At 56.9% G+C, this 16,764-nt stretch overlaps 1 protein-coding gene across 1 annotated transcript; it reads left to right on the top strand.

Moving 5' to 3' along the window:
• The first annotated feature begins 294 nt into the window (after positions 1-294).
• On the top strand, positions 295-16,579 carry TMBIM1 (transmembrane BAX inhibitor motif containing 1). The gene is made up of 12 exons (XM_026491959.4): positions 295-419; positions 8,930-9,171; positions 10,455-10,555; positions 11,310-11,374; positions 11,555-11,608; positions 12,112-12,162; positions 12,679-12,718; positions 12,959-12,996; positions 13,181-13,268; positions 13,622-13,717; positions 14,677-14,730; positions 15,152-16,579. Exons 2-12 carry the CDS (start codon positions 8,970-8,972, stop codon positions 15,296-15,298), a joined length of 936 nt encoding a protein of 311 aa, XP_026347744.1. The 5' UTR covers positions 295-419; positions 8,930-8,969; the 3' UTR covers positions 15,299-16,579.
• The last annotated feature ends 185 nt before the right edge of the window (positions 16,580-16,764 follow it).

Below are 16,764 nucleotides of genomic sequence, written 5' to 3'. Positions count from 1 at the left end.
GCCCCAGTCTAGAAAGAGAAGGAAAACACATGGACATGTAAGGCAGAGAAGCACAAGCGCAGGCGCTTTCCGCAGGAAGTCGGGAGGCGTGGAGGGAACAGATTTTCCTCCTGTATGCTTGTGTTTTCTAAGTTTCCATCAGTGATCACGCATTGTCTTTATACCCGAGGACCCTAGATGGTCGTCGGGGTCTCGGGAGGCGCTCGCGGAGCGGGCGGACGCGGGTGGGACCCCGGGCGGCCCCCAGCGCCCCCTGGCGGCGTCCCGAGGCCCCGCCCCACGGGGGGCCGGCGCGGCGGGGCGGGGCGCGGAGCCCCAGCCCAGCCCAGGCCCGCCCTGCTCAGGCCCGGCCCGTGCGCTCCGTGCGGGACTCGCTGCGCCTGGAAGGGAGGCCGGGAGCGCACCGTCGGAGCGGCCAGGCAAGTCGGGGGGCCGGGGCCGGCAGGGACGGGGACGGGGCCAGGGCTGGGGCAGCGCCCCGAACTTTCTCCGAGTGCTCGGCCCGGGGAGGCGGCACCAGATGCGAAGCTGTGGCCCTCGCCCTTGGAGTTTCGCTTTCTCCCGGTGTCCGGGCGGCCGAGTGGCGCCTGTTTAGCGTTGGGAGCCGAGCAGTGGGTTGTGGGCACCGGCGAGCAGGCCAGGGTCTGAGGGTGTCACGTCCCTCTCCTTCTGGCGCGTGTGTCGCAGGGCGTGTCCACCGTACGAGCCCCCAGAGTGGCCAGCTGTGCGCGGGAGGGGGGCTGTCAGGGCCCTGGGCCGGTGGGAGGGGGAGGGGGAGGGGAGCGGCCGGGAGGCTGGTGCCAGCCTAGGCGTAGACAGGTGATGAGTATGTGAATGGGGGGGGAGTGGCCTGGCTTTGGGGTGGAAGTAGCCGGCGGCCCACCATGCTTGGCATGGGGGAAGTGGCCACCCCCTGTCACTATGACTTTGCCTCAGCCCGCCTGCTTCCAGCCGCTGTCCCCAGGCCGGGTTGAGAAAGCAACAAGGAAGTACTGTCCTCCTCGTGCCCTCTCTGGGTCAGCATAAAAACCCGCCAGGAACCTGGGAAAGGGGAAAACAAGTGGAGCCGGGGAAGGAGCCAGGGGACAGTGGGAGGGCGAGCAGGGAAAGGCTGCTGGGAAGTTTGGGCCTGTTCCAGGGGGTCCTACATCAGCTCTTGTCCTCTGGGGGTGTCCATCCCCTCTCACCCCACTGTGGCCTGGGTGTGGTATCCAGGGGGTGGATACCACCCCAACTTAGGACATGGGATAAGTGGTGGGAGGCCTGGGAACTAGGGTCAGAGCCTGATGTCATGGCAGGTCCCTCGGGTGTCCAGTTCTCTGGGGCTCTGAAATATTCATCTGGTGAGCTTTGGTTTCAAAGCTGGCGCCTTTGGCCTGGCCAGTGGTGGCAGGGGGTGCCGGGTGCTGCCTGGGGCTGCTTTGTCTGGGGCAAAGGGGCAGCCATACTTTCTCTTCACCTGCCTGCTTGTCCCTGTCTCTCGAGGCAGGGGACCGAACAGAGACCCAGTTTGTAACTTCGAAAGAAGTGGTGGGACCACACAGTGTCAAGGGCACTGACTTCCTCTGTCTTCTGGTGCCATGACCTCAGGGCCTCACCTGTAAAAATGGGCATGTCAGAGAGGTAATGATGGGTTACTGCATAAGTGTGGGGAGGGCTTCATGTCATGAGCTGGGGTAATAACCACCTCAGCTCAGGCTCCTCCCACGGGAACGAGGGCCTCAGCTGGAAGCTGTCCACCTCAGAGCACTTCACCCCCGCAAACTTCTCACTCTGGGTCCTTCAGAAAGAGCAGAAGCCCCAGAGAAGGCACTCCTGTCTTCGGAGGGCTGAAGTGGGAGGGCCAGAGTGTGGACGCTCAGACAGCTCTCTGGGAAGAAGGCCTCTGCTAACAATATGGTGAACATCGATGTGGGCTTTCTTGAGTATTCTGTTGGGAATGCCATGGAGGGAATGGCCTTGACCGGATCCTCTAACCCTAAGAGTCTGGGATTCTAGACCAAAACCTGGGTCTTGTTTGGAAGCAGAGATATTCAGAAGTCCGCAGGCCACAGTGCCAGCTACTGAGAGCACTCAATGCACGCGTCAGGGAGGAAGCTAAGAATGAGTGCTTGTTTTTAATGGTTTGTATTTTTTCCTCTTACATAAAGGTGATGTTAGGGGATGCCAGTCTCCTCGTTCTGTGCTAGTTGAAGATGTCCCCCAGGCCTTTGCAGTAAATTCCACCATGGAGATGATAAGAGCAGCTGTCTTGGGGGTGGGCAGTGGAGAGGAGAGGCAGGACACTCGCCGAGGATCGAGCTGATTCAGAGTGAGGGGGCATGCTTGTATTTCACGTGGCTGCTCTGAGGGCAGGACAGGGGTTTTAAGATACGAGGAGTTAGGACATGAATCATTCTCAGGGTTGGGTCTATCTGTAAAACAAAGGTGGACTGGTCAGTATCCCACAGGATATAAATAAGGTGTGCCCTGATAAAAATGTTTCAGGCTTAAGGAAGTTTGGAGAGAAACTGGGTGAAACAAAGTTGAACCGTTTTTGCTCACTGCAGGACTGCTCAGAGGCTCACTATGCCATTGTGCCTTGGGAATTTCTGAAAGGGCTCTGGATTGTTTTTCAGACTTCTCTGTTTCAGAGCTCCTCCATTAACATCTCCCGGGGTGGCGTTCTTTAGAGCAGTCCGGGAAATGCCTGGCTGGCTGAGTTTAGCTCTCAACTCCATGGTTCTGGGTAACTAGTCCTCCCCTGCTTCCCCATGGGGGCTGGTGTGGGGGAAAAGGAGGCCAAGGGAGGTCATTTGCCTGGTGGCAGGGTTAGAACTGGAGCCCAGGTCTCCTGACCTCCCTCCTGCCTGATACTTTCTTGTCCACACTGTTACATTGTTTCTCTGCAGGCTCTGGGGCAAGTAAGCGCCCAGGAAGTGCTGGCTGTGGGTTCCAGAGGGCAGTATGGGGAAAGTTTGGGAGGAGAGGGTGTCAGGGTCACTCCCATCTCCTGAGCATGCCATGTGTCTCTGCCTCTGTAGATGTTCTACGTGGGGAATAAGCCCAGAAAGCAGGTCATTCTACCCTGAAACCGGCTGTGCTCCGTTAGGCCCTTCTTCCAGAAGCAGAGGCTGCTGGAGTTGGAATAGACTTGATCTTTTGGTTCAGATCTTTTGTTTTATGGTGGGGAAAAGAGAGTCCAGGATGTGGAGTGGCCCACCCTGACTCACAGCGGAGTTAGGAGCAGGACAAGAACTCCGCTCCCTGCCTTCTCACCCAGAGCTCTGGCGCGGAGGGACTCTCTACAAGGACAAGGTCTTCACTGCGTCAGCCTGCCCCAGGCGCTGCTCTGTGCATGCAGGCAGCTGCTGGGGGTGCCTCGGGGGCTTGTGTTCCAAGCAGGGGTAAAAGCAAAGGTCTTGGACTCTAAAATCATACATCCAATCAGGGTTCAAACACATCTCTGCTATCTGCCTGCTGTGGGCCCCTAGATCTGTTCATTTCAGTTTTCTCCTCTGGAGGGTGGGGATGAGAATATGCACCTCAAAGGGCTGTTGTCAGACCTGCCTTAGTTGCCAGGAACAGGGTACCCAGTACTCACCGCTGTAAGCAACTCTCTTCCTTCCTGCCCGCCCTGCCCACCGCAGGGAAGGGTTAGTCAGTCCCCCTTCTCCACTGTGGGTTGCTAATTACATCGGCCTCGCCTCCCTCCTGAGCTGAAGTCCTACGGGAAGGAGGAGACGGAAGGCGGAGGAGGTGGCTAAGGGCTGCGTTTCTGAATCCTCCTTCCTTATCTGCATTTCCAGGCCCTTAGGACCAGTGACCAGTGCCGGCTGGGATCACTGAGCTTATCGGCACTGGTGACACACTTCTACCCCCCAGGGAAGGGTGACGGAGCTGTGGGGCCTGGGTCCTCCCCTGCTCTCCCAGACGTCTTCCCCACCCCACCCCTCTCAGCCTCGATGGGAGACAGGCCGCCCTGGGCTCGAGACCGGGGCCCGGAGGGCAGTCGTGGGTTGGCCGTCTTATCTATTTCTGAGCAGGGGACACAGAGGATGGGGGGAGCAGTGGGGGGGAAAGGGTGACTTGCCCTGGCTCCGCCTCAGCTGTGTGTGTGCTTGCGTCTGTTACTGGGTTCTCAGACAGTGGTCAGGGCTGGGAATGGAAGTTCTGAACCCATGACTGAGAGGGCTTTTTTGTGGGCTGGGCAGGAACTTCCTCGGTATTGGGGTTTCCTTGTCTGTCAGACAACCGGATGATTTCTAAAGGCCACTCCAGCTCTTGCAAGCCAGGCTTTGGATCCCCTCAGAGTCATCCTGTTATTCCCAGAAGCCAGGCAGACAGGAGAAGTTGATCCTGGGCCTCTTGGTGCGTGTGCGGCAGGCCTGGTGACCTGCCCAGACACTCCTGGGTGTATCTTTTTACGCCTGTGCCCTGGTGGCTCTGTGCGGGGGCGGGGACGGGAGCAGAGTGGAGGGCCGGTTCTTGGGGGTGGGCGACAGCTGGGGGAGTTGGGGGTAGGTAAAGGAAAAGGGTGGGAAGGAGACTATCCTGAGAGACCAGGGGCCGTGCCCCTGCGCCTGCTGGGCGGGGCTTCCTGAGATGCACAGTCTGAGCTATTCTTTCCATTCTGGCTCTGGGCATCCGTTCCTGGCAGAGAGGAGGGCAGGCTGCCTGGACCAGTCAGCCGCTCCTTTCCGCCCCTCCCTCCGACACACACACACACACACACACACACACACACACACACTCACTCACGCACACACCCTCCTGCTGCAACCCTTCTGTGCAGATTCCAGAGTCTTAACCCTTCAGGGCCCCCCAGGGGAGACTGAGCCTGGGCCTCAGCTGGCTGGGGTATGGTGGCCACACTGAGATGGCTCCAGGGGAAGAAGATGCTTCCCCTCACCCCCCACAAGGCTTTATCTGAAAACCTCGACAGCCAGCAAGTCCTGGGTCTGAGCCCACCCACTTCTGCTGGGATGGCTGGGTCTGGAGGAGAAAGGAGAGCTTCTGGCACCTTCCTGATGGGGGGATTGGGGTCATGAGGATGGAGGAGCCAACTTGGATCTGTAACAGGACAGGGATGGGGCAGAGTTAGAATGGCTGATAGCAGGCATGGTGAGGAAGAATGTTCTAATGATTCGGGCTGCCTGCAAGGAAACGGCCTTGCTCCCTGTTACTGGAGTGTGTTCAGGAGAAGCTGAATGCCTACTGTGTTTTAGGAAAATTCAGGCTTCCAGTGGGGAGCCTTAAAAGTCCCTTTTAGTCCCTGGAGACTGGGAGCTCCTCCACTAGCTCCTGGCAAACCCGAATGACCCGATTCCTGGTCTCTGGATTGTCTCCCTCCTCTTTCCCCTCATTCCCTTTCTACTCCACGTTCTCCAGCTCCTACCCTTAGTCATAGCTCTGAAAGTAAACACTGACCACTTCCCCTACTGCCTAGGCAGAGGCCAGCCCCAAACATCGTACTTAGCGGAGGCCTCAGTGACATGCAGGTGGCCAGGGCCCTCCTGTAGTCTGGGCAGCAGTCAGCTGGGCCCCACCTGGCGCTGCTCGGAGGTGAGTGAGGCTGACCTAAGCCACTCCCTTGACTCGCCTGAACACGACTCTATCTCAGAGAGCCCGGATATAGTCCCAGCCCCAGGCCCAGCTCCGTGACCACGGATAGGTCACTGTACCTTCCTGTCCTGTTGGTAAAGGAAGGGGGTTGGCTCGCCTCAGATGAGTGGGTCTGCTTTCAGCTCCGGCAGTTAAGAATCTCTCTCTCTGACCACCCCTTTCACCTCCTGGCAGTTGTTTGGGTACTGGGGTTGGGGGGGATTATAGAGGGGGCTGAATAGCTCGGTGTCTACTTGCTATGTAAGCCTTCTGTTGCTGTTAGAGAGTCCATGGGCTTGAGGCTTAGATAGACAGGTTGTCCAAATGTGGGATTAGAGCACGGGCTTTGGAGTCTGTCTTGGAGCTCAGAAGTGGACTTCATCACACCCTAGCTAAGTAACCTTGGGCCAGAGACTTAATTCTTTCTTCATTTGTAAATAGGGATAACATTATCCACCTTGCTGGACTACTGTAAGGATTAATAAAATAGTAACTAAAACCAGCCACCATTTACTGTTTTCATCAGGGGTCAGGTACCCTTCTAAGTGCTTTATGCATATTTTTACAATTCCGTGGAGAGTACTAGTTTAGTGTTAAACCCATTTTCCAGGTGGAGAAACTGAGGCATAGTGAGGTGAAGTGGTCCAGTGCCAGTGTCCAGTAAGCATGGGCTGGTGGCTGAGCCCTTGGAGAACTGGACTGTGACCTGCTATGTCCCCAGCAGGCAGGTCTATTGGTGAATTCCTCTGAAACCAGAAGAGTGAGAGGGAGGGGTGGGGGAGTGCAGAGAGAGTCCTTGTGAGTCAGTAGCCTTCTGAGCTGGAGCCGGCCCCTGGAGTCCTGGTGGCCCAACCAAGGCTGACCTTCCTCTCGGTGATTCACACTGCACTCTGGGGCCGCAGCCCCTATGGTCTGGGAAGGGACCTGTTGGCCCGGCTTGGCTTAGAGGAAGGAGGGAGGGCCAGCTGCTGGCTGGGCAAAGGGCAAGCCCCATGTAGCTGGGTGCCTCAGATAATTCACAGTCTGCTCGAGCTGGAGATGAGCTCACAGATCATCTGGCCTAGGACACCTCATTTTACAGAGGTGCACCCTGAGCAGCTGACAGGGCCAGGTCATGGCGACATCACTGTGTGGTGGCCCAGCTGGGGCTTCCAGCCACGGGGCCTTCCCTGCCAGTGTCTCTTGGGTCATGTTCAGCCTGTTCACCTGTGTGCCACTGGCCAGATGGGTGGGCCCGGGGCTGAGATGGCCATAATAATGACAGATAGCCCTGCTCCAAAGATGGCCTGTTCGTACCTCTTCCTACGAACAGGAAGCCATTCTCTTGGTGGAGTTAGAAGGGGGCTCCTGGAGAGGGGTGGGCAGGGGGGTGTAGGGAGGAGGAGCCTCTTGCCTCAGGGGAGGAGAGCCAGTTTGTGTTTCTTCCTTTTTAAAAATCTATGAAAATTTACATATTACCTATTACAATTTACATATTATAACTATCTATGCTAATTTCCCTACCCTTACATGAGTCCAGAACATTCCCACAGCAGTTAGTATCTCTGTATCCAAAACTCTCAACACTCAGTGTTTGGTCTTCTCCTGTTCCCTTTTTTTCCTTATCTCCTCACATCACTCTCCACTGTGTAGACCTTCGCCACAAGCCTGCTGTGGAAGCCTTGGGTCTCTGGGTCATACCCTCACTGCTAGAAAGGTCTTTCTTATTTCTGACCTGACACATTCTTGTTGTGCTGGTCTGTCTACTCTGGGAGGATGGAGAACAGCTTTTCTCAAAGTAACCCATTTAGAGACCTGGCCTGTTACTCGATCCCTCCTCCCTGGCCCTCCCTACCACCTTCCTCCCTGAACTATCCCACTTCTCCTAAGAGAGAAGTGATAAGACAGTCCCTTATCTGATCCCTGGACTGCGGAGTACCCTAAAAAGAGAAGCCGGTTCTCTCTTCCTTCCAGCAGAGGTCCTGAGGATGTCTGCCTGCCTGGATCTGGGGGTGCTTCCTCCCTGTGGGATCCTAAAGGTCTGCCCCTTGGGAGATGCTGTGGGAGGAGGTTGTGGCACTGTCAAGGCTCATCCTTACCAAGGACATAGGGCCTTTCTGGGACCTCCTCCTTAGCTTTTCTGCAGCCCCCATCTTTGCCACCTCAGAGGGGAACACCAGGCCTGGAGGACAAGAACACAGCATAACACAGAGCGGGCATACCCAGGACCCTGAAGGCCTCAATTCTAGCTGTGCCTTCACCTGCAAGTTCTGTGACCCTGGGGAGTCATGGGTCCCTTCACTGTTCTGTGCCTTGATTCTCTTATCTGAATTGAGCGTTTAGGGCCATACAACCTGGAGGTCTCTTTGAGCTGTTTTGGGGGGTCCCTCCTCCTTGTTCCTCAGCCTTCCCCTGGCTGTGGGGGTCTTCCTGCTGCAGAGAAGGTACAGGCTAGGTCTGGTGGCAAACCCCTCAGCACTCTCTCCTCCCCTCTAGCCACGGCCCCTCCTGGGGAACATGGGGATACCAGAGGCCCTGGGGCTCAAAACATGTGTCTGTCCCTCAGGGAAGGTTCGGGGCCTGTGCACACTGTCTACTCCCCGCACAGCAGCAGATAGGATGTGCCTCAGCTATTATCTGAAGGAACCAGAAAGTCCTGTCTCTGGCCTGCCCTTTTGTGCAGCTTCCCAGCCCTGGTGGCCAGCCCAGGGCACCCACTCGCCCAGGCCTCTCCGGCGTCCCCTGACTCAGCCACTGGCCATGGGCCTGCTGCCCTCCGGCTCGGGTCTGGTGGCTCAGCTGGCCCTGGGGCTAGCTTGTTGTCCTCCGCCCCCCTCCCCCTCCACTTTGAGCCTTGGCTCCTCCCCAGCTCTGCCTTTCAGGCCTGATGTTCCTGCCAGCTGCCCTGGGGGCTGGGCTGACCCCTGCCATGGGTCCCAGCTGGCCGTGTGACTCACCCAGAGGCTTGGCTGGGCCATCAGGCTTCTTCCCTGGTGGCTGGAAGCTTTTCTTAAATGAGCACAGGGAGTTCTTGGGCCCCAGTCCCCCGTCCCTCACACCACTGGTGCCCAGTGACTGCTCTGGGCTCTGGCACAAATCCCCCCTTCTGCTTTCCTGGGGCATGAAACTGCACAGGAAGGAGGGCTGTGGACAGAAAGCTGGCATGAAGGCAGAAGGCAAGGGTGGAGCTGGTGGGGCGGGCAGCACTGTGGGGATAGGGAGGACGGCCTGTGGCCAGAGGATGACACATGGGGATCATGATTAAGAGAGAAAATAGGAGGGTCCCCTCTCCACGGGGGCAGCCCGGACTAGGGCCCGGTGAGCTGGGTCTGGGCACTCCTGACTGCTCTTCTCATCTCCATTCCAGGTGCCAGCAGCTGGGCTCTGCCCTCAGCCCTTGAGTGGCCATGTCCAACCCCAGCGCCCCCCCTCCGTATGAGGACCGCAACCCTCTGTACCCTGGCTCTCCGCCCCAGGGGGGCTATGGGCAGCCGTCCGTCCTGCCTGGTGGCTACCCTGCCTACCCAGCCTACCCGCAGCCTGGCTACGGTCACCCTGCTGGCTACCCGCAGCCTATGCCCCCCATCCACCCGATGCCCATGCACTACGGTGAGTCCCTGAAGGGAGCGGGGCGGGGTGGGGGGATGACAAGGCAGCACTTGTCGCACACGAGCCACCTCTTTTCCTTCCTTCTCAGCTTCCTGTTTCATCCCTTTTTTCATCTCCTCTTTAGTTCCTTCTGTTTCCCCATCTTTGTTTCCTCCCCATCCGCCCCCTCAGCGCCTAGCCTCCTGCCCCACCGGCCGCCTATAGGCCCTTTAATCAGCAAGGAGCCTAGGTCCATAGTCACACAGCAGAACTCACGCATCAGATGAGAAAGTGGCAGGATGAAGCAGGTACGTCAGAGCGGCTACCTTAGGAGGCCATTTCTGGGTCCTAACTAGACAGTTGCCACCTCTGCCCCCAGACTCCTCCCTTAGGAATTGGAACCTGAAGCATTTTTTTTTCTTTTTTTTAATATCCTCAGTGCCAGCAGGTCCTCATCCCTTAAGACAATGTCTGAGTTTTGCAAACATCCAGGAGTCATTCGGATGTTTGGTAAATGTCACGGCAGGTAAATGCTCTCTTGGGTCGGAAATGAGAGCTTAGATGCGGCGACTTTTCGTGAATGGCTCCTGTGCAGAATTTGAGAGCAGTTCCCAAGGAGGCATTGAAGGAATGTTTGAGCCCTGCAGCCTCTGGAATGCTGGGGCACGGCGAGCCGTCAGCTGCCCTTACGTGTTTATACGTGTTCTGGTGGGGATATTAGAGCGCACAAGTCACATTCACGGTCACGCCTTGTCCTAGGCACGAGGACCCCTGGCATCCTTGTGTGCTCATGTTTGCTGGACGGAGAACACGGCCCTCACTCTGTTCTCCACCCTCCACACATATGCTCTGTGTTTCTACCTGCCTTTCCTCCTTTCATCCCTGACACCCCCTGTCCTGACGCTGCCAGCTCCTCTCGCTGATGCTCCAAGCCCTGCCCCTGCCTGGCTTCCTTACTAGGTCGTGACCCCTAGATGGCAGGGACCATGTGTGTTCATACCCCAGAGCACCCAGCTGTGGGCTGGACACGCTCACCCACGTGCCCTCAGTGAATGTGCACTGACGAATGGGCTCACACCTAAGGCCCCTCGTGACAGGGACACACGGCTCCATATGGTGCCCAGCCCAGCACTGGGCCGCTTTGAGGGTGTCTAGAGGACCTGGCTTGGGTGAGGAGTTCCTGAGTTTTGTCTCCTGTCTTTTGGCTGGAGACACTGGAGACCCTGATATAATGTCATGCAGGCTTTGGGATTGAGGCCCTATGTCCCAGTCCCCAGTTGGTCACACATGATCTGTCCCTGCAGGCCCAGGCCAGGGCTATGATGGGGAGGAGAGAGCAGTGAGTGAAAGCTTTGGGCCTGGAGAGTGGGATGACAGGAAAGTTCGGCACACCTTCATCCGAAAGGTAAGACATGGGCTGGGAGGCCACTGTCTCCGGGCTCCTTGGGCTGTGGGAATGGGGTGGGGACGGGGTGTGTAGCCAGGCACTGTGAGCCCCGGGCACTCATTCCTATGGAGATATGCTGCCTCCTTCCAAGTTCTTTCTAGCTCTGCCCTGCCCTCAGGGGGGCCCCCAGCTCCTCTGACCCATGTTCCCTGCCTCTCACTCCTCTCTTCCTTGACCCTGTGGCAGGGGACAGATTCAATCTGGGAAAATCTAGGCAGGCTCTGCCAGAGTGTCCCTCTCTCCCCAAACTTCTTTCTCCCATGAGACTGGAATTCAGAATGATCATACTTGTTTATACCCCTCCTCTCCCCCAGCTCCTCCACAGGGACGGAGTAGGCACAGGGACCGCTGTCTGAGCGTGGAGGCCATCCCTGCTAGCGCAGTGAGGTGGGGGAGGAAGCAGGGAAGCGAGGCTAGCCATGGCACCGGTGGGGAGATGGCAAGGAGCAGCTGGAGGTGGGGGTCGGCCCTGAGGGTGTGGGTAGCCTCTGAGCCAGACTCCTCACTCCGGGGTGGCCTTCAGGACAGGTGGCAACAAGGGAGGGCCCTCGAGTGGAAATGAAGTAAGAAGAGATCCTTCCAAATTAAGAAAGAGCCCCCTTCCCACCCGTCAGAGCCAGTCGTTTGGGCTCCTGGGTGGGAGGCTGGCTGCTTCCTGGGGGAATGGGGGGGATGGTGACACGTGCTGCCCCCACCCTGGCTTGTGTTCCAGGTTTACACCATCATCTCCATCCAGCTGCTTGTCACCGTGGCCATCATCGCTATCTTCACCTTCGTGTGAGTCTGAGGACTCTGCCTCAGTCTCACTGGGTCCCCCGTGGGGAGTGCGGGTTGGGGTGAGCCCTGTGCTCAGATGCACCCAAGGGGAGTTTGCATGCGGCTGCTGGGAGGGCCTGGGCAGGGCTGTACCAAGCCTGGTGTGACTCCTCTCCCCTCCCACCCTCCCCTGCTTCACAGGAAGCCAGTTGGTGATTTCGTGAGGAGAAACCTGTTCGTCTACTATGTGTCCTAGTGAGTCTCTGCTCCTCTCTGCTCTATGTGTGTTGGGGGAGGAGGGCAAGGAGATGAGGGGGGGACCACTGACCAGCTTCTCTCAGGGCAGGTATCAAAATATGTTTTGAGAGGGGCCCTTCAAGCTGCCAGCTGTACTGGGAAGTGTGGGTGTGTGGGAGTGACCAAGTGGGGAGTGACAGCACCACGGAGCTCCTGAGAGCAGGGGTGAGGGACTGGTGGCAACATGCAGACTGCCAAATGGTCCCCGAGTTCTCTTAGCCTAGCTGCCACGGTCTCCTTCAGCCTCCTTCCTGGCTAAACTGTCTCAGAGGTTCTCAGTGTCCTTGGCGGGGTAATCTTGTCCTGGGTAGCTTCCCCTCAGAATTCCAAATGCTTCCGTGGGCCCCCAGCAGCCTTGAGCCCCCAGCCTGCTGGCCTGGTGAGTGCTGCCAGGAGGGGCCCGGAGGGGGCTGAGGGGTGGACCAGGCCGGTAGACTACCTCCTCATCTCTTTCTTCCCAGTGCTGTCTTCCTGGCCACCTATCTGACCCTCGCCTGCTGTCAGGGACCCAGGTGAGTCCCAGACAGACAGTGAGAAGGGATGGTGGGGGACCGGTGGGGGGGTCAAGTGTTTGGGGAAGAAAGGGGATCCCTGTAGCAGCTGCATGGTGATGGGCGCAGCTGAGGTGCGGGTGTGTGCAAAGTCCCTTGCCTGTGTGGGATAGATTCAGTTATGTGGCTGTTATTTTTACGGTACCTGCAAGGTATGTAACATTTAAACCATTTAACAGATAGGAAGAACCCAAGGCTCAGAGAGGCTGAGTAACTTTCTCACAGTTAGGCAGGCAGGCAATGTAAGAGCTGCAAATGGATCCGGGTCTTTGTGGTTCCACAGCCCAGGTCTGTCCCATCGGCCATGTTGTCCCTGCATAGAACACCTGAGCACGTACCAAAGGCCATGCCAGCCTCCCCTCCCCCAAGTCAAGGCCTCATTCTTCAAGCACCTGAGCCAAAAACTACCTTCTGCTCAAGGAGCCTCTGATACCTGGCTGGCCTCAAGTCACTTAATCACGGTCTCTTTCCCTTCAGACGCCGTTTCCCATGGAACATCATCCTGCTGGCCATCTTTGTAAGTCAAGAAGGGGTGAGGGAAGGAGGGTGGGTCCCAGGGAAGGGCTGGGGACACGATCGTGGGAGATGTCCCTGGCTCTCTCCCACACCCTAATCTGACCCACGCCCTTGGTCTCCTCACGGCTGCCTCTCTCCCGCTCATTCACATGTGCCCCCAGCTCTGGCAGTCTGCCATGGCTGTGCCTCCAGGGGCCCACCTTTCTTACGTGTTATACTCTTGTCTCTGACCTCCCCTCAGACTCTTGCCATGGGCTTCATGACGGGCACCATTTCCAGGTACACTCGGACAAACCAGCACACTCCTGCGAAGTGTGTAGTATGGGGGAGTGGGGCATCCCTGGGCTGGCAGTCATCTGTATGGGGGGGAATGCTGGGCAGGAGCCTTCTAGAAGTGATAGTTTTGAAGTCATTCCTACATGACTTATGCCTCTGGCCTCCCCAAACTCCTCCTTCCCCTCAGTGTGTATGAAACCAAAGCCGTCATCATTGCAATGATCATCACTGCTGTGGTGTCCATTTCGGTCACCATCTTCTGCTTCCAGACCAAGGTGAGGGTATAGGCGTGGAGGCGGGGAGGGGGTGGCGGGCAGGAGGCGCTTCCCTGGCCACCCCACCCCCCTTTCTTTATATAAACCTGGCCCTCCAGGCTTGGCACTTCAGCAGGCCTGCCAGGGCCCAGAACCCTCTACACCAGGGATTTCCCTTAGAGACCCTAATCCCCTTCCCCTCCTATTGGCACCTACAAAACTGTTCCTTGCATCTGTCCTTCGAATGTCATGGTTACTCCCATGCCTTCTAGGAGGCAGCACTGGGATTCCCTGGTCAGGGAGGCGGGGCAGTCTGGCTGCGCTGCTGGTTGTGACACTGGTCTGACAGGTGCCTCCTTCTCCCTTCCGGGCAGGTGGACTTCACCTCGTGCACAGGCCTCTTCTGTGTCCTGGGCATTGTGATGATGGTGACTGGGATTGTCACTGCCATTGTGCTGTCCTTCAAATATGTGAGTGTCCTGGGAGAGCTGGGGTCAGCAAACCTAGCACTCGGAGGAGACTTTCTGTATGAAGTGTTGGGAGTAGGTCCCACCCAGGTCTCTGGGCAAGCTCTGACCTCTGGAAGCTCTCAACTGGCTTGCAAAGGCACCAACACTGGAGCACCGTCCTTTGGGTTAGGGGAATCCCTGTCTGGAGATTCGAAGGCCCTGGGAGCCACAGAACCTGAAGCCCTGGACGGCATCGCAGAATTCCCATGGGAGGAAGTAGTGGGTGATATCTGCCTGACAGCTGAGCTTAGGATCTAGAAGGGAGATGGGAGAGGTGCCCAGGACTGAGAAGATGGGCCTGGATGGAAGGGACCTGCGAGGAGGGGAGCACAGTGCTGGAGGGCTGTTAAGCAGGCTGCCCTGGGGAGGGGGTGGCTGGGGGCTTCCTTCCCAGGCTGGCTGCAGGAACCATGACTGAGTGCGGACTAGGACTGGGGAAAAGGTGACAGGGCTCCTCAACCAGTGCCTGCCTGGCTCTGTCCCTCCTGGAGCGACAATGCAACCACCTGCTTTTTTCCAAAAGCACAGTGGATGCTTCTGTACCCTAACTTTGGAGATTGGTTTTATATGACCACTGAAGGATGGCCTCTGTTTTCTCTGTCCAAATTTGTTACTATTCTTGTTTTTTTTTTTGTCTTTTGTTTTTTAAAGTAATCTCTACACCCAATGTGGGGCTCGAACTCACAACTCCAAGATCAAGAGTTGTGTGCTCCACCGACTAAGCCAGCCAGGCATCCCAAATACATTACTACTCCTAATTTCTTCCAGGATCCGGAAGGCAGAAGTAGTTCCTTCATGTAGCCAGCTTCCTGGGTCTCCCTGCTCAGATGCCAGAATGCCAGAGGAAGCTGGTTCTGAGGGACTGCCTGGGTCTGTGCTTTGCCAAGATTTCTAACACCATCCCTGTCTCCTCTCCCCAGATTTACTGGCTCCACATGGTCTATGCTGCTCTGGGGGCCATTTGCTTCACGTTGGTGAGTAAGGCCCTGCTCCCTCTCTGGAGGGGAGCTGAGGGGCTGGAGGGGAGCAACTAGACAGATGGAGCATGCATTTAGGCTGCTTGGGGGGCAGGGAGTGGGCCACAGCTACACTTCTCTCTCTCTCCACTGTCAAGAGGTGACTGATTTTCTGGGCATTCCTGCCACCTCTCGTTCACTGCCAGCTATGGAACACACCCAGCAGGCCTTATTACAGATGAGGGTGTGTCTCTCCCTTTCTAGACTGCGAACCGCTCGACGGTGGAGACCATGTGCTGTGCTGTTTGTTAATGTGTCCCTAAGCACACTGCATGGCACGGAGGCACCCAGGACAGATCTGCTGATGAAACAAGAACTAGAAAGGAGCTCTGGCCACTGAGCCCCTGGGTCCTCACGCATGCCTTCCCTATTCCTGCAGTTCCTGGCTTATGACACGCAGCTGGTCCTGGGGAACCGGAAGCACACCATCAGCCCGGAGGACTATATCACTGGCGCTCTGCAGATCTACACGGACATCATCTACATTTTCACCTTTGTGCTGCAGCTGGTCGGGGATCGCAATTAAGGAGCGCTGCATTCCGCCCCACCGTGGGCTCTCCCTTCCCTAGAGGGCTGGGCCCTGTGACCGGAGTCTGGACCTCAGATCCCTTTCCTTCCCCTCCAGTAACACGCCCAATTTCTTTTCTGTCCTGGGATGGGTAGCCTCTCTGGCGGTGGAGGTGCAGGTGCCTGGCAGGCTGGAGGAACTCTTGCCTTTGGCAGACCCAGAGGGGACTAGGCAGCTGTGCCTTCTTCCTCCAACACCACATGGCACCAAACTCTCCTCAACAGCTGGGGTTGCAGGGAGGGACGGGGAGAGCCTATTCTATAGCCAGAAAGGAACAGGAGAGGTAGAAGTGACTTCGAGGTGATGAGGTGTCCCTCTCACCTCTGCCATAAGCTTCTGGGCTCTGTAGCTAGAGCTATTTCCTCCCTGAACCCCCAACAAAGCCAGAGAGCTTTGTCCTCAGCCTCCTGGACCCCTAGGCCATTATCCTGTACTCCTCTGACAACCCTTGGTGCCTTTAAGCTCAGAAGGACCCATCTGTGCCCACGGGTCTCCCCTGCTGCAATCCCTCTTCTTTCGATGGCATATATCTACTATTTCTTCGGAGCGGGGAGGAAGAGGAGAGGAAGCGAAGTCAAGCACAGGGGCCAATGCAGAGCAGCGTCTACCCTGGGCTTCCTCACGGCTTCTGGTGGTGGTGGAGAGGACAGGCCCGTTCGCAGCTGTCTGGTCCCCATTCTCCAGAGCTGCCTGGGGCCTCCCTGGGTGCTTCTGAGACCTCTGGTCAGAGAGACCTCTTGCTTCCTGTGCCCAGGCTGCTCAGAGCAGAAAGTGAGGAGCAAACGTCAGGAGATGGGGTGGTTCGTAGGAATGTAAGTGTGGCCAGGAAGCAACAAGGGTGAAGAGAGGCCAGGGTGGGGGCAGGGGAAATGCTGTGGCGTCCTCCACCTGCTCTGAGGGATATGAAAGCCTCCTGTGGTATCCCTGGAAACTTCGGTGTCTTTCCTTATGCTAACCTGGGGAGGACCCTGAGCGAAAGGAGACTTCCCCTCTCAGTTTGTGCTGGGGGATTTTAGACTTGAGCCTTATCTTTCCAGCCAGCTGCCACTTTATTCGTGACACCAAGTGCCTCAAGCTGGAATGGGGAAGGGGGACGAGAGTCACTCTACCGGTGGGGGGTGGAAACAAAATCAGCCCGAGGGTGTAATTAGGACTTCTCTTAACTACTTGGTCCTAAATATATCACGCAAAAGGACATAGCTAGAAATGTAATAAAAAGTTTTATGTTTAGAAGTTAAACCCCTATTTGGCTCTGGTTTCTTTACTTTAAGGTGGGAGATCTGGGAGTGCTGGTCTGGCTCTGCCCAAAGCATCCACTTCCTACCTCTGCATTCTGGCTTGGTGTCTTCTGCCTTTTCTAAGATAACCAAATACATTTTGCCCCAGTGCTTCCTGGTGATGGATGCAACAGACTGGTAAAGGTC

The sequence above is a fragment of the Ursus arctos genome, unplaced genomic scaffold (assembly GCF_023065955.2).
Source record: "Ursus arctos isolate Adak ecotype North America unplaced genomic scaffold, UrsArc2.0 scaffold_1, whole genome shotgun sequence".
Lineage (NCBI taxonomy): Eukaryota > Metazoa > Chordata > Mammalia > Carnivora > Ursidae > Ursus > Ursus arctos.
The sequence above is the reverse complement of the archived record's forward strand: the minus strand, read 5'-3'. Positions and strand labels throughout refer to the sequence as shown.